General features: G+C 49.3%; 1 protein-coding gene and 1 long non-coding RNA gene across 4 annotated transcripts; both read right to left on the reverse strand.

Moving 5' to 3' along the window:
• Positions 1 to 2,449: 2,449 nt before the first annotated feature.
• On the reverse strand, positions 2,450 to 6,684 carry LOC119091434 (uncharacterized). Of its 3 annotated transcripts, none has more exons than XR_005093419.1 (3): positions 4,112 to 6,684; positions 3,278 to 3,401; positions 2,450 to 2,988 (listed from the first exon to the last, which is right to left on the reverse strand). It is a non-coding gene; the product is annotated as an uncharacterized LOC119091434 (long non-coding RNA). The 3 variants fall into 3 exon arrangements; XR_005093418.1 differs by having other exon boundaries at positions 4,021 to 6,684; XR_005093417.1 differs by having other exon boundaries at positions 3,278 to 6,684.
• A 9,294-nt stretch (positions 6,685 to 15,978) lies between these two features.
• On the reverse strand, positions 15,979 to 25,427 carry LOC119092579 (uncharacterized). The gene is made up of 3 exons (XM_037215535.1): positions 25,030 to 25,427; positions 21,620 to 21,761; positions 15,979 to 17,158 (listed from the first exon to the last, which is right to left on the reverse strand). Exons 1-3 carry the CDS (start codon positions 25,425 to 25,427, stop codon positions 16,688 to 16,690), a joined length of 1,011 nt encoding a protein of 336 aa, XP_037071430.1. The 3' UTR covers positions 15,979 to 16,687.
• Positions 25,428 to 27,995: the final 2,568 nt, after the last annotated feature.

The raw sequence follows: 27,995 nt of genomic DNA on the forward strand, positions 1-27,995 counted from the left end.
TCGTAAAGCCCCAATGACATGACATGACATGACGACCATTTGAATTGGACAATATCGGGGAGGCCTTGGCGAGGCCGGCATTAACTGTTCCGATGGGCAGGATTTGCGACCAAACCCAAACGCAGTATTGTTCATTTTGTTCGTCTGCTTGTTTGTTGGGATTTTCTTTGACTACGCCCTTACACTAGATAACTGAAGCACTCGGCGAACAGGCAACTGCCACTTACAACATAACATTGATGCCTCTGCGGCATGGGAGTCATGGATATTGGGCAGCGCGAGGTACGATCAATTGCATTGTGAGGGTAAGTACGAGCCGCCGGGGTCAGACGCACGCAACCTGGCCATGCAAATGGAAAAGACGTGAAACATACCGAATTAGCCATAACCTTGCAAACTTTTCCGTTTTGTGTAAGAACTTGGTTCATGTTCAATGCAAATGTGTGGCAATGTGAAGCCATCGGTTTTATTGGATGTTGTGTCATGCCCGCCTCCAATTTCAGGCACTAGGTTACTTGTCAGTTAGCACCTTAACGCTACATGAGCGACCTCTTTACTTTTTAAACCCTCCCAAAAGACGGGCATCACGTCAGGCGCCAAGCGTAAGACCCATCTGCATACAATCCAAATGCGTCCGCAGGGGCACGGGAACCGCGGAAAAAGAAGGGCCACCCAAGTTTCTGAAAATTTAGCATTGGCCCTTTCGGTGTTGACTGAAGAGAAATAACTCAACTTGCTATCTTTCAACTTGGGAGAACCTCCGTTGGCTCTTAAGTGTCGGTGTCAATGCTTATCTCTCAAATCTTGTCGCTTCCGCCCTTTCATTGCGCGCCGTCGTACATAGCTCTCAAAAATAAAAACTGGCGACTTGATTTTTCACACCAATATCGACTCAAACCATGGAGAGAACATATTCGTCTGATTACATGCGTTGTGGTACTTATACGGCTGTGTACGCTATGCATATGCCACATCCAGTCTGGCACCTAGCCTCTACTCTAGCCAGTTCATTTTGCGTTGCCTTTCACACCACCTTCAGAACTTCTGGTTACATACGAATTCCTACGGCCCACATCCTTTCAAGACAATGGGGGACATCCATCCGAAGGCAAACGTGTAGTCTGCTATTGAAATTTCCACAAGGGTACGTAACCGCGAGTCGTAGACTCGCCGGTGTCACCTGCTCGCTGCTCTCTGTGCAGGTCGCTGGCGAGTTCAAACCAGATAACTGCAATGCTGACGGAAGAAGCAAAAGATACTGTCGAAACGTTTTTCAGGCTACATGAAGAAAGGGTTCGAGTCTACAAAACCCTTGAAAGGTGGGCTGTGGATGGAAGAGCGTTGCGTTAAACAGGAGTTTTACTTCGTCTACACCATGCAATTGCGACCAAATCTTTCCGTTTCCATGTTGGCATGTTGATGCGCATTCTTTTACTTCACCGTCATGATCCATCTGTCGGAAATGTTTTGTTTTAGCTGGGCGTCGTGCCGCCTGTTCGTTCGCCTCATCGTGCCGTTGTTAGCGTGCTAATGAATCGTCACCGATTCCTGTCGAAGAGGTTCTGTCGCTCTAGCTGCAACTTTTGTCGTTGGAGGTGGTAGAGTTGAATTTACACGCATCTCCGAAAAGACTGACCAGTTATATGATCTACCTTCAGCTTGATCTGCGCACGTCGTTATCCACTTTCATCACTGGCAATGACCCAATGTGCAGTGTCCAATTCCCGGCTCCGACAGCTTCTTGCACCGCCATGTTCCACCGAAACGAAGACAGAGTTACCTCGGCACTTGATAATTTGATACAGCTTAGATCTGATTTTATTCAATGTTGATTTCATTCAATTTTGATGTTTAGAGTTTCGTTTCCTCGACACCCTTGGCTCTCGGGCCGTCCGGGCCGCCTGCTCTTCTTGCCCCTTTGCGGGCCGGTCTGACCGCCCTTCCATCCCCCCCCCCGCCCGTTCTCAGCGGCCACCGGCGTCTGCTGCTGACATCATCTGACGCCGCTGAGTCTGCAGCCGCCCTCCCGGCCTACCAGGCCGCGGTGGCCATAGCCACCGAAGACTTCTCCTCCATCAGCAACCGCGTCCTGGCGCTGCTCACGCGCATGCGCGGCGAGCCATCGGTGTCCGAGTGTGTGTCGGCCGTGCAGCGCATACAGGATCTGGAGCGGGAGAAGCTGCACCTGGTGCGTAACCAGTGCCTTTAGTGTCAAATAAGGGGGGGGGGACTGCTTGTCAACTGCGTTCGAAGCCAGCACATTACATTGTAAGCTGGAGACATGATCTGTTCGGTCATGTCAACTTCGATACAAATACCAGGCGCATTATACATGTCTAAACATAATGTTGTACCATGCGTATCACATAGATGTCGTGTGCAGCTGCAGTGAACTGCGACTCGGATTTAGAAGAGTCCAGGTGTCCTCATTTACTTTGTAGATGTCTTGTTAGGGGCGGCATTTACTTCACATGCACGGCATTACAGAACCGCTTTAACATTCTCATTTTGCTTCAGCACAGTGGAGTGACAAAGTGGCACATCAACCCGCAGAGCTGGCCCCCTTTGTGACACAGCCGTTGTACTTGTTCGTGTTCAGACGTGCGAGATGCAGCTGCTGGCGTTCCAAGTGCACCAGAACCCCCAGGACGCCGTCAGAGAGCACGCTCTCCGCCAGCGGCGGAAGCACCACGCTGACATCATCGGCGCCATCAACGAGTGCATACAGGAGCTCCGCTGTGAACTGTACGGCTAGCCGGCGGCTCGAGGCTCGCTCTAGCCAATGGCCCCGGACGTCTTCGTGGTCTCCCCAACGCCGGCCGAGGTTCTCTGACGTCTCTGCGGTCTCCTCAGCCGTACAGTTTGGAAGATGCTGCGGGACGCGTGGGCGCGCCGCTAGCCAGCTGGGTGGGGCAGGGCCATGCCGGTGCGCGCGGAGTGACGGTGGAGTCTCTGTGGCGTTGACTGGTGATCTGCCTTCATGCGTGGCTGCAGGGGTGAAAAGTGTCTTTTCTGTCACCGAAATAATTTGGAACCGTCTAAATTGTCACCTGGAGCCAAATCTTTCAGAAACCATTGCAATACACCCCTAATTGTGATAAAACATAAAACAAAGACAAATTAAATGAAACTTGGCGTAGCCGCCTTGCACTAAAGTATCATTTGTTAGCCATCAAACACTGAATGGTGGTTGAGACTGAAGTAATAAAATCGCGAGATGAAGGCATGACCATCCTAGTGGCTTTTAGATTTTTAGTTGAGGGGAGGGGTACTGTACCTTCTAACCAGTGACGAAGTTTCGTATGTTTAGTTGGCATTTCCATCCATTATGTTTCTTTACTCATAATTCTTGTGTTGAGCCTCCCAAAACTAATTCTGAGAAACTGCACCACTGCTGGCGACTGTGAAAAGAAAGTGCGTCAAATCAGTGGAGAAAACTAATTTAAGTGGATTTCGGATTTTTTTCAGTCATTTTTTATTCTGCACCCTGCTCCCCTTCCCTCTCTCATCCTTGCGTGTTTGGAAAAACTGCATCCCTGCTGCCCTTCATTGACCAATCACGTGGTTCTGCAAAAACCCGGAGATAATGAATTTTGGTTTTGTGACGTCATCGTACAATCAACTGGAAGCGTTGGCGAACTCCACTATCTTTGCTTTATCGTTGCCAGTGCAGAACGCGCTCTCCCCGACATTATCACGACTTTTTGCAGCAAAACCCGTGGGATATTGTTATCAATAGTGAAAAAAAATGTCTTTGAAGACCTCTAACACCTTTATTCAGCTTTATCTGCAAAATGATGATAATTACAAGTGCTTTATCCCATGCGTGTCCACCGATCAGTACGCTAACTCTGCCATACAACGGCCAACATGAGAGGCCTACACCAGCGATGCCAGGGCTCTCACCCAAAGACGCTATTCTCAGCAGTAGGAAACCACGAATGGATCCTTGGCATGAATCGCTCCAACGTCCTCCGTTTAACTCTGCAGCTTCAGCTCAGGTATTCACAAACTACAAACCTTCTTGACCAGCGGACCTACAATCTTTTGACGCCGTAACTTAAAAAAGTGACGATTAGCCATGTTCTTGGGTAAAATGTTACTTTCGTACCTGTCTCGCCGATGGAGGGAAGAGGACGCTGGTTGCAGGGTGTGAGTACTGTAGCGCCGCATTAAGGATGTGAAACACCAGCCGATAATGTGACGTCACTGGGCTCTTGGGCCGACTGAAGGCTGTAAGGCATTACCAGACGGTGTTACATCACTGGCATTCGACTGAGCGTGTGACGTCCCTGGTTGTGAGTTTTCAGGTCTCTTTTGGGCCGAATGAATGCTGTAAAGCATTAACTGACAATACAACGCCACTGGTGTTTGACAAAACATCAGACGCGACAGGCCATGATCCATCTTTACCTTTGCACCTGTCTTACTGCAAGCATTTGCGTGCTGAGCAACGATTCTGCCGAATCACCTGATAATGTGACGTCACTGATAACGGCTTTGTACGAGTTCCCTTGGGCCCCAAGGCCATCATGCATCATACCCGTGAACCATCACCGGACGATATGGCGTCACTGGCATTCAACTAGACATCAAGCACAGCAGGCCATGTTCCATCTTTACCTTTCGTACCCGTGTGTTGTGAGTGTTGGCGTGCTGAATGAAGGCTCTGCCGAATCAGCTGGGTGTGTGACGTCACTGATCATGATTCCTACGAATTTACTTAGGTTCGCCAAGGCCAGAAAGTATCACTGGATATGACGTCACTGGTATTCAACTAAACATCAGGCGCAACAGCCCATGTTCCACCTTAACCTTTCATACCCGCACACCAAGCACTGGTGTGCTGAAAGAAAGCTCTGCCGAATCACCTGAGCGTGAGCCGTCGTTCGATTACAGTAGACCAGTGTGAAAGGTGAAGATGGAACATGACAAATTGTCCCTGAGGTTGAGTCTAATACCAGTGACGTCATATCGTCAGGCTGATGCCTTAGAGCCTTAAATAGGCCCAAAAGAGCCTTTAAACTCATGGCCAGTGACGTCACATGCTTAGGTGATTCGGCAAAGCCTCCAATCAGCACACCAATACTTGCAGTAGACAGGTACGAAAGGTAAAGATGGAGCATTGCCTGTTGAGCCTGATGTTTCGTCGAATACCAGTGGCGTCGTATCATCCGGTAATGTTTCACGGGATATGATGCTTCGCGGCCTTGGGTGGTCAAAGTGAACCCGTATTAACTCATGATCGATGACGTAACACACTCAGTTGATTCGGCAGACCCTTCATTCAGCACGCGAATGCTGGCAGAAGACAGGCACGAAAAGTAAAGATACATGGCCTGTTGCGCTTGAGGTTGAATCGAATGCCAGCTTGCTGCATGACCTACAGCAGTCGATGCGCCCCGAAACCCTCTCGAATACCAGTGGCGTCATGTCGTCAGCTGATGCTCTATGGCCTGTGGACGGCCCGAGAGAGGCCTAAAAATACATGGCCACTGACGTCACGCATTCAGTTGATTTGGCACAGCCATTATTCAGCACGCGAATACTTGCAGTAGACAGGTACGACCGGTGAAGATCGAACATGGCGTATTGCGCTTGAGGTAAGTCGAATATCAGTGACGTCATATCGTTAGCTAATGTCTTATGACCTAAGTCGGTCTAAACAAACCCATACATAGCTTTGACCAATGACGTCACCCACTAAGTCGAAAACCAGTGACGTCATATTGCTGACTGATGCCTCATGGCCATCAGTCGGTCCAAAAGAGCCCGTAAAAACTCAACCCGTGACGTTGCATACTGCGATGATCCGTCAGAGCAGTGGCGCGCGGTTGATACAAAACGGATGTCAGTGACGTCACAAAGTCGGCTGATGCCTCGCAGCATTTCCCCAGCACGACGGTACACGAACCCTGCAGCAAGCGTAGCTCTTCCCTCCGTTGGTGGTACAGATACGAAAGTAAAAAAGTCCGTTCTTCTAGCCAGTCAACTCCTCACGACATGAACACAACCAACATCAGCTCATAGCTTTGCACTGAACCCACTGCATTACCGCGCGGCGAGCATTTGCACCCATCTGTCTGAAGTCGCACGACGTTTTAAAACGCCGCGTAGCAAACTGATCATATCCATCGCAAGATGCTGTGGCCAGCCACGACGCTTACGACTAGTAATACGCCTTGTGATTCGGTATATTATGCTGTTTAGTATGTGAAGTGGGTCTTGGCCGAAACATCTGAGAAAAGCATTGATCTGAGGGGCATTGGAAAAGCACTGTGTTACCGGTGATCTGTGACGTCAGCGCCGATAAAGTATAATATGTAGTACAGCTCTGTCACCTGCTTAAAGCTATTCTGATTAAAGCTACTATGTTTGACAGCATATTATGGCCCAACTTGCTCATATAGCATACTTGCACGAGTCGTGCCAATGTAGAGGGTTGGCGTTTCTCCGCTGGAATCGATACTCCCCGGCCCTCGGTCGACGGCGACGCAAGCTTGGAAAGTGAAATTTGCGCTGGTATGCAGTAGTGCTTGCCAGATCCACAGGAATACAAGCATGTCTCGCACTTGCTTTAATTGGGGCAGCGTTGTTGAATTTTCACGGTTAACTGAGATCAACTTGGAAGCAGTGTCCTGAACTATTTGAAATCTTGCGCGGCCCTGTAGGGCCTTGCATCTGGTGACGCAGGGGGAGGGGGGGGGGGGGGGGTCGGACCCATACGCATCTAGAGGCTTGCCACTCGCACTGCGGCTGGGTACTCTTCGCAGGCCTCCGCTTGGGCACCGGGCCGCGCGCAGCGGCTTAAGAGGTCAAGGAGCGGCGGCAGTGGACCGCGGTCATGCCAGGGAGTGGTCTCCCCGGCTACATCTGACAATGTGGAAGGTATCGTTCTCCCCGTATAACACCGAGGCAGCCCTGGCAGTGACCAACTCGCGGGACAGTATTGGGCCGTCCCCAGTTTGGCTCCAAGATGGATGGGGAGCTTGGGCGCGGCATACAGAATCGACTGTTTATGGCAACTCAAAACCTCACCCCCCTCTCCAACCCTCACTGAAAGTGTGTGTGTGGGGGGGGGGGACAGACCGTGGCAGTGAGTGACCGCAGTAAATCTGTCACTTCGCCACGAATCTTGATTTTTCGAAGTGACTGAAGCGCTCTTGCATCCCTCTCGTCTTTTCAACGTACAGACGGGTGTGACAGATTTGGTTTCATCCTTACAGGCGAGAGGCTGAGAGGTGGAGGCATCGAAGTCAAACGTGAAAAAAGAGAGCAAGCCCGACAGACGCACTAAAGCGTCCGCTAACGTAATTTAGACAGCTAGTTTTCTCGAGCAGCGGGATTGTAACCAGCGACAATTCATATCTGACGACACATATATCCTGTAAGGTCATATGAATTTTTTCGGGGGACTGGAGAGTCTCCTTAGCAGTTCGGGAAAAATTACAGTGGCACGCTTCCGAGACGATTGCGAACTTCCGGATGACCACGAGATGCTGAAAAGGAAAGGCCGAGACGCCGGGCACGGTCAGGAATGGACAAAAGGTCGCTTAGGATTAACACGGGGCGGCCGACAGGCGAGCTCAGCCATCCGGGGCAGCCAACAAGAGAAAGTCACGAGACTTCCCGATGATAAACGAGGTAGTCAGAGAGTTGTTATAGGGCCTTGGTCAGAAACAGGTCAAGATGTCAGGAAAATGGCGATAGCACTTAACAACGCAGTGTCATAACGTTTAAGTGCCTTCGCATAACCTCAGATCCTTTGGAGACTAATATGAGTGTGAACCAGGGGTGTGGTGTCCTTTTCAGTTCGGGAGGGAGCAGGGGTGAGAAAAGTGCCTTTCCTGTTACCGAACAAATTAAGAACCGTCTTAATTGTCACCTGGAGTCAAATCTTTCAGAAACTGCTGCAATATAGCTCTAATTGCAATAAACCACAAAACAAAGGCAAACTTAATGCACTGCTGCACAACCATCAAACTTTTTTTTGTTCCAGAGGTTCATTTGCACTTAACACCGGCCATCAAACACTGGGGGTTAAGACTAAACCGATCAAATTATCAGATAAAGGCATGCTTAACATAACCAGCCTTGAGGCGTGCATGGTGTCCTATTCAGTTAGGGAGAGAGGACTGTGCCTCCTAACCATGGGTGTAGTTTCCTATTTTAAGGAATCAGTTTTTTGCACTTTTTTCAGTCACCATTGTTAGGATTCAGACCCAAACTAATTTTGAGAAACTACACCCCCGCTCCCAGCACTGGAAAGGAAGTGCGTCAAATCTGTGGGGAAAACTGTTTTAAACGCATTTCAGAGACAGGCTGAGTCCTTTTGTTTCCTGCCCCCTCCCCTTTTCCGTCCCTTCCCGCTACGTATTTTCCAAAGTCGCATCTCTGTAGCCCCACATTTACCAATAAGAGGGTTTTACAAGCACCCGAGAACTTGTGACGTCATCGTACAATTGGCTGGGAGTGTAGGCGATCTTTACTTCTTTCTCCTTATCATTACCGGTGCAGAATTGTCACTTCCATACATGATCCCAATTATTTATTGCAATAGTCATGCAATACTGGTAACAACAGATGCACACGCCACTTTGAACACTTCTGGCACCTTCATTTAGCTTTACATGCAATATGATAGCAATAAAAAACGTATTACCTCACGCGTGTCCACCGATCAGTACGCTATACGAGGTGCAGCTGGCGATGTGAGAGGCTTACATCAGAAGTGTTCAGCCTCTTACCCAAAAGTTGGCGTGCCTCCCAGCAGCAGGAAGCCCTGGATGACTCCTCGACATGTGTCGCTCCAACGTCCCTCGTTTACCTCTGAAGCTACGGCTCCGGTATCCACAAACAACAATCGTCCTAGATCGGCAGGGTTTTTAACATTATTACATTAAGAAGCCGACGGCTAGCTCCATTATTCTAGCCAGTCAGCTTCTCCCATAACGGCCACAGCCAACAGCAGGCCAAAGTGAACCCAGTTCATTACTGCGTGGTGAGCGTTCGAGCCAACCTGCCTCAAATGACTTTCCTTTTTTGGTGGGCCAATGCAAAGCCTCTTTTCTCCTTCGACCGGCTAAACCCGTCTCTGAAGGGAGGGGGGGATAATTACTTCCACCATAAGGCCAGGCAAGGACGACTTTAAACCGGCTTATGCTGTCCGGTGCAAAGCAAGAGAGAGGGCATTGTTGAAGTTACGTTAAGTTAATCTGGCTCATTTTTGTCCAGAGAAATCACAGGAAGCAAAGTAAACCCCAGCGATGGGTATCTTTATTTCACCACTACACAATACGCATTCAATACACTTGAACGATTGGTGAGCCTCCTCACCGGCCCTACCCCCAGACTCCTCAGGTGCACCGAGTCCTTAGTGTCATGTCCGTGACAGCGGTGGCCTTGGCTCAACTGGCATATCGGCAACCTGTGCGATGGATGGATGCCGGGCCGTTTCATCGCAGCAACGGGGAGAGTAGTCCCGGGTTCTGGTGCCCGGCATGACCTTGTGATGTTGTCCCTTGTTTAGTTCTGGAAAGTCCTAAGAAAAACCGGGACACCTAGCTAATCGGAAAAACTCTGCCATTTTTTTGGGTCAAATTATGCAGGAAAAGCCCTTTATCAAATGATTTTAACGACGATTTAAAACGCAGCGTAGCAGACGAATCACGTTCGTCGCAAGATGCTGTGGCCAGCCACGATCCTTTCGACTAGTAATGAACCTACTTTTTTGGTATTTTATACTGTTAAGTATGTGAAGTGAACCTTACCTGAAAGACCTGTGAAAAAACGCTGATCTGAGAGGCGTTGAAAGAGCACTGTGCCGCCGATGATCTGTGACGTCGGCACTGATGTAGTATAGTTTGTAGTACTTTTCTGGCACCCGCTAAAAACTATTCTCATTTAAGCTACTGTGATTGGCGGCACCTTATGTCTCAACTTGCTTATTCAGCGAAACGTCAACGTTTTGACATGTGTTCTACACATGCCTACACTGCACGTCTTAACGCGTACAGACCAATACTAGGCCTTGTGTTTCGTGTAGCTGCAACAGACTGTTGTAATATGGTCTGGTTTTTTGAAATTTGGTTGTATTTTTGCAATTTTGTTATCCGTTGGTTCGCAAAAGTGTCAGTTTCTGTCACTGATCATATCCGGTAAATCAAAACCCTTGGAGCGGGGCTTCAGCCCCTCTCCCCCCCCCCCCCTTCCCCTCAGCTGTGCTTCAGCCGCCCCCGAACTTTGGGAAGAAAGTGGGCAAATTCAGGAAGAAACCGGTGTGTTGGCATATTTTGCGTGCAGGCTCGGGCATTTTTCACTGTCAAACCCCCAACTCATGTTGCGAATCTACGTCCCTGGTGTGCATGTATTGAAGCAAATTGAGTACACACGAGACAAGCAGGAGAACTAGAACCGGACAGGTCAGAAAAGAGCTAGCACGTGATAGAACGGGTCAGGGACGGGGACGAAGGGGATCGGGACGGACAGAAACAAAGTAAAAGACGGCAGAGCAGCATGCCGTCCAGTCCCGGCATGCCAACGTAAAACGGGTCAGGAGATGAAGGACGAGAGACTGGAGAGCAAAACCGCCCGCCATTCTGTCCCAAAAATAGTCTGTGCCATCTTCTTCCCGCTTTCCGTGCTATCTCCTTCCGATTCGATCCTGTGTTACTTCGTCCTGTATCAGTCCCGTCTCGTCCCATTTCTCTCGCCCGAGTTTGTCCCATATCCCGCCCCGATTTTTCCTGCCCCGTCCCAGTTGTCCTGTTCACACAGTCCTGGTCCTGTTCCTACTAGAATTTCGACGCATTGGCTAAAAGCCAGCTCCGACTGCAGCTGGTGTACATCCTCTCATTTTTAGGCCGTGCTTGAACGCGGCTGGGCGTGAGCTTAGGACCTCCAGGCATCGCCCGCAACCGTGCTTGGCCATGTTTTGATGCAGTGACCATATTTATCTACAATGCTTCATGGATTGTAATGTAGCTGTATCCCGTGTTCTGTTAGACACTGCTCTGAAATTTGGGTGGCATTTGCTGATATTAATTCCGCACAACGTGTCAAAATGTGAGGTTCCTGCGTGATCTAAAACAGCTATAGTGACTGCTTTTGAGAAACATGTTTGTATAAACTGGCGCAGGTAACCAAATGGAGACGTTAGACCATGTAGACAGAGCCTCGTGACCGCAGTACAGGGGCCTGGCTTTCTATGGAGACGTTAGACCATGTAGACAGAGCCTCGTGACCGCAGTACAGGGGCCTGGCTTTCTATGGAGACGTTAGACCATGTAGACAGAGCCTCGTGACCGCAGTACAGGGGCCTGGCTTTCTATGGAGACGTTAGACCATGTAGACAGAGCCTCGTGACCGCAGTACAGGGGCCTGGCTTTCTGTGGAGACGTTAGACCATGTAGACAGAGCCTCGTGACCGCAGTACAGGGGCCTGGCTTTCTTGTCTGCAGTTCTGGTACGAGGAGCTATAGACACACGATCTTACGCGAAACTCCGGCGCTGTTGCGAAGAAGCCTGGAAAAAGTGCGCCCCCAGGTCATTCTTGCGATTCTTGTGTGAAAGAGCCGTGTTCTCGGTACTGGCTGGCACAGGACCCATCATGAATCCAGACAAAACACGAAGACCTGCTGCGTCTGTTTCTTGGTTTTAACCGGTCATTGACTGGGCCCCTCACCGGTCATTGGTCACTGACTGGCGGAGACAGATATTCCTATGCCGTTACCCAAGAACAAGCAACCAGAAGTGCCCCTCCCTCTATCCCAGCGACGCACTGATCCGTACGTGAACACCAGAAATATAAAATCAGGTTGCGGCACCCCCAGATAAGAACAAACAGACATAAATAAGTGGACGAAGAGGTTGTGCAGACCCGGCAGGATCCGTGTTACACAATAGGCGAGGACAAATCATTCAGCAGAAGGCTTAAAGTAGTCATAGCCAAAGTCAGCTCATGACAACCAGCTAGAACCACCCAATCAACAGTTACCACACATTCGCAGTGTTAGTTAAGGTTGCCAATCACACAAGTTGAAGGGCCAATGGCCAGAGAGTCTGCGCACCAAAGCCAACGCCATGAATTTGGGTACAAGTATAGGGTATGGCTATATAGGAACGTTATTATGGGATATGAAGGAGATTAAGTATGGAGTGAGTTGCGTACCTACAGGACAAAAAATAAATATCTTCAAATGTGTTTATGTGTTTGCAAAATGTCTGCGCTGATCAAATCACTGAAGTGATTTGACCATCCCCACTCCTTATCTCAAGAATGGCCGCGCCGAATGACAAATGTTAAGTCTGTGCCATTCTGCCCCACCTCTGTCTTCCGGCGCCCTCCCGCACGTGTCCGCGTCTCAGGTCAGAGTGTATTTCCTCCGCGAGCCGGTCACACGGGTCACCGCCCCAGGCGTCCGGCCGCCAAGGCGGGTCCAGGGGCGCTAACACTGGGCCCTGCACGCCACACAGATTCAAATTGCTATCGTCAGCGTCGTGACATGCAGTCTCAAACCACACAACAAACATATGTTTTAGTGTATATTAACGTCACAGGTTAAGGTCAAATTCATAAAATGCTGCTTTGGAATATCTGACCATCCCACGACGCATTTAATTTAAGAGCGTATCTCATGGCGGGAAATCATTACGCCCTGATCAAGCATGATACATAGGAAGGCGCCCAATGTTACGCGTCCCGTACCAAGCCTAGATCTAAGGTCACGTGTGGCGCAATTGAGAGCTAAATCTTGGGCTTTATATCAATTTCGGTTCTATTCATTTTCGTCATATCTGAGCCATCTAAACGCGAAGCGGGAGCACTTAGCCGCAGTTATGTGTATCAGCCACGCGAGCAAGAACTGTTACTTCTTCACAAACCGCCTAAGAGCAAGGTCAGATGGATAACCCCGTGGTGAATAAGTGGTTGGGTCGATTTTCGCGATGATTTGGGCCTCTCACGGCGGCAGGCATGACACTTTACTACTTCTGTTAGTAACAGACTGGCGACTGCTTTGTACAACCACATTACCGGGTGTTACCGACACGCCTACCACCCAGGTGCTACATGGGACTGGTCTCTCCTGACCCCCTTCTACCACGCTTAGAACACCATTACCAGGCTTGCACGACCCCTCTGCAGTTTCACAAACTAACTCTGTATCATCCCCTTAGTTTTACCTACCAGAGGGCAAACCACCCCTGTACCATCCACGTACCACTCTCACGACAAGGGCATACCAGCCTGTTACCAACACCATACCACTGTCTCTCCATCTGGATCGGTCACCGGTCAGCTTTATATATTAAACTCAAACTATCTTAAACCCCCACTGTCTCTCCATCTGGATCGTTCGCCCGCCAGCTTTATATCTTAAGCGAACGAAGCGAACAAAGCGAACAAACGATTGCAGTGTTATTCATGTTCAACTACACAACGGTTTTCCAATGGCTTATCGTCACACGGCATCGAACAATAACTGAGGGTCGACAGTCGATGTCCCCCCCCCCCCCCCAGGCATGACTCTCCTTGTTCTTATACATCCAGCGCAATTAGATTCAGGACGATTTTATCGCGAGAACACAACGGCGCTGCCAGGGAACCACGTTCCCCACGAGACAGCGCAGAGGACCAAACGCGCTGCAGAGACCCACAGAGCAATACCGCGGTCGTCATACACCAACCAACTTGAAGCCGCCTTCGGATTCAAGACGCGCAGGCTGTTTCTAATCGGCCGCTATGCCTCAGAACAAATAAGATCGGCTTCTTTAGGTGTGCGCTACCATATATATATATATATATATATATATATATATATATATATATATATATATATATATATATATATATATATATATATATATATATATATGTACATATATATATATATATATATATATATATATATATATATATATATATATATATATATATATATATACATATATATATATATATATATATATATATATATATATATATATATATATATATATATATATTATATATATATATATATATATATATATATATATATATATATATATATATATATATATATATATATATATATATATATAGGTAGATACATATAGAGTAGATAGGTACATATCACATGCACATACCCCTCTCTCTCTCTCTCTCTCTCTCTCTCTCTTTCTCTCTCTCCCTCACACACACACACACTTCTCTCTCTCTCTCTCGCTTCTCTCTCTCTCTCTCTCCTTCTCTCTCTCCTCTCTCTCTCTCTCTCTCTCTCTCTCTCTCTCTCTCTCTCTCTCTCACTCTCTCTCTCTCTCTCTCTCTCTCTCTCTCTCCTCTCTCTCTCTCTCTCTCTCTCTCTCTCTCTCTCTCTCTCTCTCTCTCTCTCTCTCTCTCTCTCTTCTCTCTCTCTCTTCTCCTCTCTCTCTCTCCTCTCTCCTCTCTCTCTCTCTCTCTCCTCTCTCTCTCTCTCTCTCTCTCTCTCTCTCTCTCTCTCTCTTCTCTCTCTCTCTCTCTCTTCTCTCTATATCTCTCTCTCTCTCTCTCTCTCTCTCTCTCTCTCTCTCTCTCTCTTCCTCTCTCTCTCTCTCCCTCTATCCTCTCTCTCTCTCTCTCTCTCTCTCTCTCCTCTCTCTTATATATCTCGTCTCTCTCTCTCTTCTCCTATCTCTCTATCTCTCTCTCGCTCTCTCTCTCTCTCTCTCTCTCCTCTCTCTCTCTCTCTCTCTCTCTCCTTCTCTCTCTCTCCTCTCTCTGCAGGTCAGAGTGGATCCTAAAAAGGTCAGAATGAGCCCTTTAGGGGTCAGAATAAACTATAAAAGCTTACACAACCCGTTTGCAGTTCAGAATCGCTTGCCATTCCAGGATGGGCCAGCCACAGGGCCTCTAAGTTGGGGGAGAGAAAGCGTGATGCCTGCACTGCCTCCCCCCCCCCCCCGTTCCTTCGCCCTTGGGCAAAACAAAATCCTTTTTAAAAAGAGGGCAAAGACATGGGTTAGATGAGGTGAGTGGGTCAGGACGAACCGTGTCTATGCAGCGCACGTTTTCCTTTCGCTACAGAGTTCTGTCCATGAGCGTGGATGTGACGACCGGATGATGGAGGGGTCACGAACCACACAAACACCAACGTGGGCTCCGTGGGTTCTGACCTCAGGGGGGCAGGTAACCTTCATGAGGACTGTGATATATTTTTTGTACTTAAAACGTAAAATTATATATGTCGACAGATCGTATTGCTGGCCGCGTGATGCAGTCTGGGGAAGACTTCTCATACAGATGGTTTTGTGCAAATGGAACGTTCAAGGGTAACCACGCACCCTTTGTATACGACTGAAAAAATTAAGTCACTAAGACCTGAGGGAAAATAATAATTTGGGACAGATTAGGCCGTCCTTAACAATGCCAATGTGCTTGTTAGTAAAGCCAGGGTACTCTGGGGCCGCTAGGAGGCGCGGCTAACGACACAGAATCCAAATATGTCAAGCATTTCGATATCGTAAGATCACGTACCTGAAATGTGAAGTGACACATTGCCGTCTTTAACTGTGCTGTAAAATAGGTATAAAATATGCTCTTTTTCCCCCAGTGCATGTAACCAAATTTTCAAGATGTTTTGGCATCTCAACTACCAGTTAAGTTTCGCGTTTGATAGATGCACATGATTGCAAATGACAAAGCGAGGTACCAGCGTAGCCGGTAACTCCCATCCCCCCGAACACAGGCCTGGGTATGTGCATATCCCAACCACAACGGCATACGACTTACCACGGTTTCCGCCGGTTCCTCTGTTGGCACGCTTTCTAGATCGTCTTAAGATGCGGAGCACTTCAGATATCAGTGACGCAGTGTCCTTCGATAGTCTTATCAGTGACACAGTGTCCTTCGATAGTCTTATCAGTGACACAGTGTCCTTCGACTGTCTTATGACACCCAAAATGGCGTCCCCGACGCCCAGGAAACCAAAATGAGCACATGACGCTCCGCAATAGCTGTAGTAAATTCAACCATCGCATTTATTGAGACCATTTATACCTGATGCACTCGCGCTCAAATAGCATAGTTGACTAAAGGTTTGAAGCATTGGCAAATGGTCATCGACATGGACATTGGCGTGGCACGGATCAAAGATAACATTCGCGCTCACCAGGTATGAACATTGCAATGTTGGCGAGACGGGCCAGGTGAAGGGCGGAAATAGACGCTCTGTTGGGAGCACGATTTGTGAAGAATAATGAACACGCGTGGTAGCCAGGACCACAATCGCATTGCCATTTTACCAGCAGAGGACAACATCAGCATCGTGTACACGTCGCCGAGGTCGGCTTGGGCATGATACTGACAACTAACGATGCAGCCATTCTATCAGTTTGGCCAAGCATTTTCCACCCGTGTTTGATTAGTGGGAGGGTAGTCAGACGCCAGTCAACTCAGGATAGACAGGTGAAATGGTGGTAAGAGGGTAGAACAATTTCTTTTCAGTGCTAACATGCTATGCTTACCTTGAAAAATGTCGTCACTTCTTTAACTATAACCCGACACAATACTCTCCAGTGGCGCGCATCACTAAGCAAGTCTACAATCTATCACTGATGACACTAAATGAGTTATTATCCAGCCCCGAGACAATAGAGTTGACCAGTCGTGTCGGTATCACATCGTTAAGCAGCCAGCATCAGGTATCGCATGACAGTTTAACTTCGCTCTTCAGCACCACAGCCAATCGACGTGTTGCGGTGGTCGGCACTTCGGCGGACATTTTCTGATGTAGAAAAGCCAGTCCTCTCGGGTGACGCGCTCTCGCTCAAAGTCTCTGAGAAGCACACGATCGCCGACAAAGTGCGGGAACGTGCCAAGGTCCCTGCGACTGGGGAACGGTCGGAACGCGCCGAACTGGCCGCAGAAGTAGCTGTCGTGTTCGAGTACGTCTCCGGCGGCGGCGGCTGGCCGGTACACCAGCCCTTCGAGCCGCACCTGATCCTCTCCCCAGCGAAATGCCTTGTGCTCAACGTCGGAATCGGCCACTAAACGTTCGTGAAATGGCCGGTAGATGTCGCTGCGTTTATTCCAGGCTCCCCAGGCGCCGGCCAGGATGCTGACAGCATGCAGGGGGTGATCTCTGATGACATGGATGGTTTTCCCCGACTCGATCCACTCTTGCACGGCGTCTCTTTCCCTCTGCAACAGACCGCACCGTATCACACCACTCCGTTCGGCCTTATGACATCGTGCCCAGCAACGCCTGCAGGTAGTCAGCAGCAGGACTTCGTTCTTGCCGGGGGGGCAATGAAGTTTCGTTCCCATAGCTCCAGGAACGACGGACTTTCCGATCCGAAAGTAATTAATGCATCTTACGCTGAATCATGGAATCACCTCCTACGATCAGGCATCGTGTTTCCCGGGATCTAATTCTTCAGGTAGGCGCAGAACAGAGCGCTGATATCCCTACTGTGACCTTGGTACCAAATGGATACGGACCATTTCCCTCAAAGAAATTGTGGGAGGAAAATAGCCTGATCATTCACCAGTCATGGCTATATTTTGGTTGAAAATGTCCTAACATCGTCTCCGCACAGCCGATGTACCTCTGACGGCGGATATAACATCGCCCCCGCACAGCCGATGTACCTCTGACGGCGGATATAGCCGGCTGGCTGCAGCTGGCCTGATTATCGCCACTGCATTGTGGCATGATGACGTCAGCCGCAGGCCCATATCCGGGAGTATCCACATCCCCGCCGAGCACTGGGGGGGGGGGGGGGGGGGGGGGGGGATGAGGGGGGACAGGGAACTGGCAGCTCTACCGGCCAGTTCCCTGAACCTATAAGCTAAGGGCGGCCGCTATGGGCTCACCGCTGACGGCCACGTCTGTGCTACAATTAGAACAAACACCCATGCTTAGTTGGACTATTACTGGAGTGGATGCTCATTTGGAGAGACTCGGATACTCCAGGCCGTAGAATTAAAGCGAAATAGAGCGCAGACAATCGAACGGCAAAAATATGGTACGGTTAAACGGAACTCAACGGCTTACAAACGCGATGTTAAAATATAGCTTCTTTTCGGCAAGGGCAATGCGATGCACAATCTGTACAGTGCGACCCATCGTCAATAGTGATCCATTACCACCGACTGGCGAGGGAATGGGCCGTTGAAATGCTTGCTTGACCTTACCTGATGTCGCATGACGACATTCGCGCATTACAATTTGCATGATACGACGTGTCTTTGCAAGCAGGCAATGTATGCAAATGTGCAATGTGTATTGCATCAAACACAGCTCAGCGGACCAAGAACAGTTCAACGTTAACACGCGCCAGGGTAAGTACTTGAATGCGACGCATTCGGGTAGGGGTGGGATCAATTTGGCTCCCCGCGATATCAAAAGGTAGGAGGGCTGGAGACATTAAAGTCACAGGGTGCGTAGGCATGTATGTGCACTCATTTCATTCACTCACTGTACACACTCACAACAGACTCTCACCCTGACTGAAAATCGTGCTCAGAGACACGCGATCTGAACGGCACGACGATAATATCTGTACAGCCCATACAGACCGCATGGCCAACGATTGGTAAGATTTGAATGACGACCATGCATGCGACCTTACCAGCCATATTTAGATGTTGGTTTTACCAAAAGATTGCAATACTATTTCCTACAGCCGTATACAGTTAAAGCGTGTACGCCGTGCCGTTCGGAAATTCTTCTGGAAACCTCTGAGAGTCTGGGAGGGAGGGGAAACAGCTCGGCCCCCCACCGGAGCGCGCATTTTATAATTATTGGTAGGACGCCATGTACGGCGCAGGACGAGCGAGGCCATGATAGATGTGCAGGAGGCGCACTAATGTAAAACTCGCATGCCGGTTCGCAAATAACAGTGCTTAAGAAATGTCTGACTACGCGTGTGGTCAAATCCGAAATCTTTATTAATGATGGCGGTGAATTTGCAATGATGTTCGGTTGTGACAAAAGTGCACAAAGTGTTGAAAGAACGTAAACATTTTAGCTGGACACTCCTATTCTGCGATCCAAGCCCCGCGTCTCAGATTCACAAATTACTTCGAAACAGTTGACGCAGACCGATTTTTGGTCCATTATTGCCTCACCTGTAGACCTAATGGGTTCGAGATCCGTTAGCGAGAATGCTTTTTCCCAAACAGGACGGACGGGGGTGCTTCAACCGCCCAACTTTGAGAGAAAAGTGGGCTAAATCGTGGAAGAAACCCGGTTGTCAGTGAACTTCGCGGGAAGATTTTGTAATTTGTCATGGTTTAGCTTTTCCCCTTCCGACTCCCTTTGCGAATCTACACCCCCTGAGCCGCAGCCGACACATTTGCCTACACCGTGAAGTTGGCTTCAAGTCTTCATCTGCTCTGGCTGAGACCTGATGCAATCCTTTAACCGATGCAGCTAGGTTGACCTGCGGGATCTGACAGGGAGGGGGAAGGGGATCTAACGGGGTATCTGCGGTCTGCGCACGAGAGCTCGGGACAGTCTACACACACTAACACACACCTTGCCAAACGGTTGTCCTTTTTATCCCATGAGAATCCATTAGTGACGTGTGCATTAGTGCTGAGTGCCGTGTTGTTGCAAAATCGGGTCGTCAAGATCTGACCTATTTTTGACCTGCAGTCTTCGACGATTTTCGCATTTCAAAACCTTACATTTTCAATACTAATCAAGGAGGGAGAGCCAAAATCGTGGTGATATTAAATTGTTTATAAAACCGGCCTGGTCAACAGATGGCATGCCAATACTAATAGTTAACATAGCAGAATTTTGGAAGGACCGTGCTTCTTATTGGTGAAAAATGGATGAATTCGCTGGCGGTGGCTGCAAAAATATTTGCTACTTAGAAGCGACAGCCGGACAGCGCCGGGCCACATTGTCCTATAGTTCAAGTAACACTCATCCGTCGCGCGTGACGAGGGAAAGTGGAGGCTGGGACAGTCTTTCACGGACAGTAGTAGGTTTTCAGCTTGAGCAATCCGGCTCGAACAGCCTCGGCTGTCACGCTCTCGGCAGACTACCGTGCTAGCAGCCAGTGATAACTTCGGTAGGTAGCTTTCAGGAACAACAGGCCTGGCTGCTTACAACATGTCGTTTACAACACAAAGCAATCGCAGTCATTTTATCAGATCAACCGTATTCCTGCACCATTGCAGTGGGATTCAAATTTACCTGCCCCATTCGGTTGGAGTGTAAAACGCATAGCTAAAAAAATTGGGGAAAAGCTGAATAGCACTCATTGAAGCTGAGCCTAAGTCTCGACATCAGAGGTCGCAACCACGCGGGATTAACACATTTTGATTGCGAAATTGGCGAGTATTTATATCGCGCGCTGTATCATGTACTATATATCGAAGTTGGCGCGCTGTATCAGGTACTATATTGGTAATCAGATCACAATATGTGCGTCGCTACACAAACTAAGGCGTGTGCACTCGAGCGTAAATCATTGATTCGCCGATTGAGTATGTAGATCATATTGATACTAACGTCACATGTCAGTCACCAAAGCATGCAAAACATTGCTGCCAACTGCACAATGTGAATAAATGTGCCATATCAAACATCCTCCAGACAGCTCAGCACTGCGCACCCTATAGAGATGCCAGCAATCGACCAAGAAGCAGCCAACGTCGCCTTTTCACCGATTTCGTGGCACGACATAGCGAGTCCTGGGCCGACTTACCGCCGGCCACTTCTCAGCCAAACTATATGTAAGTTAACGCGTGAATCAAGCGTTATCACTAGCCTACTTCGTGTTCCTAAAAGACGGAAATGTCGATAGACCAATGAGGCTCATTTCATGCTTTTTAAGTGGCCTCGTCTCATCTGCTTATGTTCTGCATAATCTGCATCTTCTTTCGTTCTTCCATCTTCGTTCATACATCATGGCAACACTTGTTTCTGTTATCGCCTTCGCATCCCACTGTTACGTTTGCGTCGTTTTGGTTCAGGCTGTAAATATAGCTACGCCCAAAGTTTTACACTGAAAAAGCAACTGCGCAAGGTTTTCCAAATGACCGGTGCCTTTCGATCAACCCTGACGGCCAGAAAATGTGGGCGGAGCACCGTGCATGACCATCGCATGCACCTGGGCGAGGCAGCAAGTGAAAGTAGCGACGCCTCACGCGACCGCAAGCGAACTGTGACACTTGTGACCTCCGGCTCGCCAGACTTGGGACCAGGGGGCGCACGTCCATACTGTACGTAGTCGGGGCCAGTGATGGGGCCAGGGTCGACCTGTGCCCGTGTATGTGCAGGCACATCCCCGGCATGTCTACCGCGAGGGCCGGGAGCTGTAGTGGTGCCAAGCCCTCTTACCGGACACGTGCTCTAGTAACACATGACAGTATTGGCAATGTGTATGTTTATAACGATGTATGCATGATGACAACATCTTGAAGTGCATAATAATGAACATATATATATATATATATATATATATATATATATATTTATTTATTTATACATATGTAAAATATATAACATATATGCATATATATGTTATGCATCTTTCACACCCACTTCCTTGACATTATCCATTTGTCTCTAGCCTCTATCACATGTGATCCAGCTGCAGCTATGCACTTGACTATTCACCGCATGCGGTGCGAGATGCTCACCTGGCCTATCAGCGAGTCAAGGTCACGACTGATGAACCGCTCCACGGCTGGGTCAGTCAGCGGCAGAAAACGCCACAGCACGCCCGGCTGGCTCGCCAGCTGAGCCGCTCCACTCACTTCACAGAAGTCCAGGTGTGTGTACCTGAAAACAAAGGCCTCGACGTGGGCGCATGTCCAGAGTCGCTGTAAAGTCAAGCAGTGACACGGTGCAGCATGACGGCGAGCCGCTCCTAACATAACCTGGGTCTGGTGTGTTAATGCCGATGCCAATTTTCACCGTTTTCAATTTAGCCAGGCAGTTTTTTTAGCCTCGGTCTGCTTATGCAGTGACTTAAGGAAAGACTTGTATTTATACAAGGTCACTAGGCCCGTCATGTGAAATGCATGCCTTGTCTCGCTGCAGATGCAAGGATGGCAAGCCCAGGAACGGACAAAGACGATCGATTAAAACGTCAGCGTACATAAGCATTAATACCTCGCCATGTGCAGATGCATAATGGATACCCGGAACGGCACGTGATGCCCGTCTGCCACAGTACTAAGAAACCAAAACCAGCTGCGTGAACCAAAGTTTGGGTCACTTCCACATGCTAAATTTGTCCCCATTGTCCTGTGTCATTTTCAGAGCGCTCTGTGTGCCTGGCGAAGTATTTGACACCGTTTGAGACTAATGCACCCCATTTGCCGAGGCCACATAATAGTGAAGGCCGCTTGGTATGTTTTGAGGTAGTGATCGTCGTAGGGCCTACCTACTTTCTTTGCAGTTTTGGTATCTCTGACAACTGTAATGGTTGTTAAACACCTCAACGTAGCTTTCAAACAGCGGGAAACGGCCAAGGGCTAATTCTGGAAACCGTTGACGAGATGTCTTTGTGGAGGATGAAAAGCATTCCGGGAACTCCCGACACATCATGGAGCCTCCAGCTGCCTTCGTCCTCCAGCGTTTCCATGTAGCCTGACCGGTTCACCGGACCTTGACTGCGTTCAGACCCGTGGTGAATAATCGTGAAGTCTCGTGCCTTTCGCTCTTTGGCTGCTCCGGACGGCTGGGCTCGCCTGTCGGCCGCCCGTGTCAACCCTCAGCGACCTTGTGTTCACTCCTGACCAGGCGCGGCGTCTTGGCCTTCGCTATACAGTATCTAGCGGACACCCTGACACCGTAAGTTCGCGATCGTTTCGGAGGCATTCCACTATAGACTCTTCATCGAACTGCTATGGAGACTCTCGCAGTCCCCATAAATGCTGTTAGCATAAGACAGTATTTCAAGCCCATTCGTTGTCGAGAAAGCAGAAGAAAGGATATATATATATATATATATATATATATACAATATTTATATGTACGTATATATATATATATACCATATTTATATGTACGTATATATATATATATATATATATATATATATATATATATATATATATATATATGTTTCGACCGCATTCATTTATCAAAACGATTATGAGTCTCACGGTGATTACTCATATGGCGCTATGAGTGTTATGTCAGACTCATAATCGTTTTGATAAAGGCACGCTGAAATATTAGTACAGCAATCTCTCCCTTCCTGTTTATGCGATCAGAAATAAGGCTAAAAGTGCTGTCTTATGTAAGTTCGGAATATTGCCCGTAAATGTGCTTAACAACCTCCGTAAATGTCTTTTCATATGATTTTATAGGACTGATATGTCGTCAAGCAGGGACTGGCTCTAATCAAAACCCAACTACATGAGAACGGTAATCATTGAAACCACGCACATTTTACAGACATGAGGTTATCTAACAAATCTTTAGGGCACAACATTCTAAAACTGGCATCTGTCAAGAGATTGCATGCCAGAAAGTGCGTGGGTATCGCAAACGCAGTGTAACCGATAGATCAATGACAAAGGATGAACGGGGTAAAAATAGTTCCAAAAAAAGACAGTGCATTATTAATTATATCCAGTGACGGTTGATTGCCATCTTTATCTCGCACAGTCCCATGGTAAAAAAGCTAGCATGCTCACTCACTATCCACCTTTTATTGCGCGATTCTACACGCAATATGCATCATTTATACGCTCCTTTCCGGCACATTTTTGCTATGAAAACTGCTTCGACAGTTTTCCACACAACTTTCATGAGATGCTTTGACATGTTGCATGTCCCACACAACATTTTGAATTCAATATGAAGCACCAACATCGTCTAAAACTCCCTTGTAAGGCTGCAGCGGATAACGGCCTGCTGCAAATATGCTCCCGCCAACAAAATCGCCTGCTAGCCGACCGTAACCCCGATAGACGTGCGCGCTTGGAGGGGTCTCTGTGGGCGGCCATGGTGCGGCTGGAGGGGTCTCGGGTGGCAGCCGTGGTGTGGTTGGTACAGCGGCATCCTGCAATGTTAGCCGTCGATGTGCCGGCATTTTGTATCGTCTCTGCTAAGGATGAATAAAAGAGAGCACATATGCTGTGCCCGTGCGTACATCGGTTCACTAGGGATCCGTCACCTTTCACCGCCCTTTGTTGGCCGAAGGTACCCAGAGAGAAGAAAAGAGAAGCTGTCTGCCCAACATCTGTGCTGGCTGCCCAACAATGTCGCGAATGGTATCGGGCCTAAACGCCTCGCTAAGTGCCAGTGGCTCTCTTTTGAACAAGAACGTTGGGCTACCAGCCGACTCTAAAACAGGGACGTGTTCTAACAGCAATAGTGATGAGTCTACGTTTTTATCAAAGTTAAAATATGGAGCAAAGCGCTTCATTTCTCTCAAACTTTTAATCATGCATGGCAAAGTCGGATTGTTGCAAATATCCTGCAACTAACGCCTATTACCGCTCCCTTGAGGTCTTGTACAAGTAAGGTGTACACCGGTTGCGAGACTGGATTGAAAGGATTTGATTGATGACGTGATCGATGGATTAGATTTGATTGGAGTGATGGTTGACAAGGGGACTGGGATGGATACAACTGGATTGGAATTCTAGCCGTCAACTGGCTGGGCCCCATCAAAATGGCGCAGTGCAAAGTCGTTTTTGGATTCCACATATGCCAGTCGAGGCCGTTTCTCACCCTGTAGCGACTTGCAGTCACAAGGGAGGTTGTATGACAAAAGGAGGTGGATCTGCTGCAGGAGTCCGCGTGCAGCGGGTCCCTGCTGGTGCGGGCAGGTGGCGTGCTCACGTGCGCTGTGTACTGACATGCTGGTGCGGGCAGGTGGCCTGCTCACGTGCGCTGTATACTGACCTGCTGGTGCGGGCATGTAGCGTGCTCACGTGCGCTGTGCACTAACCTGCTGGTGCGGGCAGGTAGCGTGCTCACGTGCGCTGTGTACTAACCTGCTGGCGCCAGCAGGTAGCGTGCTCACGTGCGCTGTGTACTGACCTGCTGGTGCGGGCAGGTAGCGTGCTCACGGTTGCTCTGCACTGACCTGCAGGCCAGCGGACAGAGGCTGGGCAGCAGCAGACCATCCGGGTCAGAGTAGTACACTCGCATCACCCAGCCGGGATAGACGCGCGTCATGCGCGCGGCGTTCGCCGCAATACCGGCGAAGTACGCGCCGTCGACGCCTCCGAACCAGCTGAACGAGACGACCCATTGGTCTGGTCCACGCAGCGTGGCGAATCCGGCGCAGGTAGAGACGACGCGGCGCGCGCCACTCGGCAGGGGCCTCTGGCACGTGCAGCCGGTCAGGGGGACGGCAGCGCTCGGCAGGGCCCCGGCCGCCAGCCCGTCGTCCTGCTGGTCGCCCGCGCTCCGCAGCAGGAGCCCGGTGGCCGTCAGTAGAGTCGCTCCAGCCAGCAAGGTCAGGCGGCGAACGCGGCGCATAGCAGTGCCGGCCGACCGGGCCGCGGGCCGTCAGCGGGCCCACTGGCGGCTGGCAGAGGGCGCCGCCCGACGGGGACTGCAGCCCCAAGCGCCGCCCACTGCGCTGACGGGCCCGGCTCGACGACAAATGCTGTGCGGCGGCGGCCAGGGTCGCGGCGCGGGTCCGGCATACAGCAGCACGAGAACTCGACCGCCTAGGGGGCTTCATGTCGGCCTGGCTTTATGTCAAGTGGTACATGTGATCCGCGCTTGCAGGTGTGCTAGCAACGTGCACAGCATATGTCACGCTTCCCAGGACGTAAGCTGGAATGGCTGCGTCACCGGTGATTGGAGTCACGTTTTCACGCAGCGTTTGGTTGCTTCAGAAAAGGACTTCACAGCTGCGATGAATCCAGGGGTACCCATATGGAATGGGCGACGGGATGGACTGGTTAAAGATGCGATGGGTTGGGTACAGATCTGCGGAAAATTACGGGTATGGTTGCAGGAATGACGTTTATGGGATGCTCGGCGTTTGTCATTGGGGCTTTATGACGCATTCAGCAACTGATGCCATATGATGTCCTTTTCACCCTGGTAGGAGAGCGGGCACTGTGGGGAATCGAACTCCGTCCCTCTTGTTTCCCAGATTTGCGGCTTAAGGGGACTGCTCCACACCAGAAAATATTTGGGCAAGCATCAAGTATGATGGAAAAGGCCCATTGGTGACCACTGGTATTTCTAAATGCAACAGACCGCTCAAAATAATACAATTTCACACCCTGGTAAAAATGGTGCTTATTGCGTTATCGCTTGATTACGTCATGTAACGCTTTTATGAACTCGGATTCGCTGTCAGAGTTGCCGGGTCAGAACTGCCTCTGTAGCGGATGGCGTGACCCACTTATGGCACTTCTATGCCCCGCAAGGTGGCTTTGTTGATTTATGCGCGTAAGTTTAACACGCGCTCGGGTGGGGGGATGGGCTGGTTAAAGATAAAATGGGCTGGTAAAAACCTTTAGGGGGTCAAATTGACCCCCAAAGGTTTTTCCAGAATGGTTTCCGAACGGCGAAGCGTAGCCGCGCCAAATTTTGCCTAGCTGTAGACAATTGCATAGCGGATCATTGACGTAAGAAAATTTAGACGTACCCTGTAAGATCGCTGACCTATGGCAGGTCAAAGTCGCGCCATGGTTTCAGCGAAGGCAATTCCTATGGAATCGTTTAATCTGATACGACAACGGAGTGTTTGGCGAAGCCATACATGTCTGAGATGCTTTCTTTGGCACCACAAACCTTGAATGAGCAAATTAAGTTGACCTAAGGTCAGGTATGAAGGCCAGACCGGGGTCAAAACCAACCTAATTTTTTACTCTGGGGCTTGCTGTATGGGATAGTTTCTGGTCCTCATTTCGAATTTGTTGATATCAGGAACCGCATTATACATCTTTCATTAACCTCTTAAAAGTCAGAACAGGTCATTGACCCAAGATGACCGGGGTCGACATTTTGTTTTAGGAACATACTGCCCAGCGTTATCTTTGTCGCTTATTCAAATGCAAAACTCAGAGCAGTCTTGTATGATTTTGGTCACCATAACCTTCAATAGGTCAAGCAAGGTCACTGACCCCAAATAGGCTTGTGACCTTTGCTTAGAGACAGTTGCCTAGGGTCTTGGGGTCCTTTGGAGACCAACCTGGAACTTGTCCTTGTTTGACCTTATTTCACCTAAAGGTCATAACCTAGGAAGCTCAAACTTAGACTAAAGTGAGTTCACGTACAGGTCAAGACATCATGTAAATTTGGTGTCTCTAGTTTTCTTAGTTCCCGATATCTCAGGGGGGTCAAATTGACCACCGCCCGAGCGAAGGGTATCTAGCCGGCCACCCGGGCGCGTGTTAACGTACGAGCACATGTGCGCGTGTTTGGGTCTTTTCTCATCCCACTGTATATTTTTCCATGATGATATCTTCCTAACTCGCGTAGGAATTGCATTCCATTATCAACCTCTTGTCTGGCATAGTTATGTAATTGTCCAAATGTCTGTGCTAGTCATGGCGAAACATGGTTCGCGTTCCGACATCTGCCCTGATGTTCCCTTTCCTGCTTTATTATGCATCCTCGCAACGCTCCGCTTGTCCGAAGCAGGCTGCATGCACCAACCACGAGTGGGCCGGGGGCCCCTAGTGGAGCCCCCGTCCAAGGTCCAAGTGCACAACCCGCAGAGGAGTCACTGCTCGGGATTAGACTCGGCGGTTGGGTCCCCAAGTGCATATAGCTCCGTCCTATAGTCTTCCCTTCTCTTTAATTGCACAGCCCTCAATTAGTCATTATTGCCTGAAAAGGCTCTAATCCAAATAACCAATCGTGTTCGAGATTCTCCCATCGCACCTGGTTCTTGCTTTATCTGGCTTCCTCGCGACACCCGTTTGTCCGGAGCAGGCTACCTGACTAACCGTAAGTGAGCTGAGGTCCCCCATGGCGCGGCCCCGTCCGAGCGCCGAGCACATACTTCGTGCAGGGGTCACTGTGTGGGACATGTCTCGGCGGATGAAACCCCAGATACACGTCGTTTCACTGCACAATTAT

This window comes from Pollicipes pollicipes, unplaced genomic scaffold (assembly GCF_011947565.3).
Source record: "Pollicipes pollicipes isolate AB1234 unplaced genomic scaffold, Ppol_2.1 Scaffold_3447;HRSCAF=4054_pilon_pilon_pilon, whole genome shotgun sequence".
NCBI lineage: Eukaryota > Metazoa > Arthropoda > Thecostraca > Pollicipedomorpha > Pollicipedidae > Pollicipes > Pollicipes pollicipes.

Bases quoted from the DNA above. Each gene is read 5' to 3' on its own strand.
- LOC119092579 (XM_037215535.1), bottom strand. From the start codon at position 25,427: ATGCGCCGCGTTCGCCGCCTGACCTTGCTGGCTGGAGCGACTCTACTG. The intron at 21,762-25,029 runs GTCAGTGCAGAG...CTTTGTTTTCAG, and splicing joins CTCTGTCCGCTGGCCTGCAG to GTACACACACCTGGACTTCT. The intron at 17,159-21,619 runs GTGAGCATCTCG...GGTCTGTTGCAG, and splicing joins TTGACTCGCTGATAGGCCAG to AGGGAAAGAGACGCCGTGCA.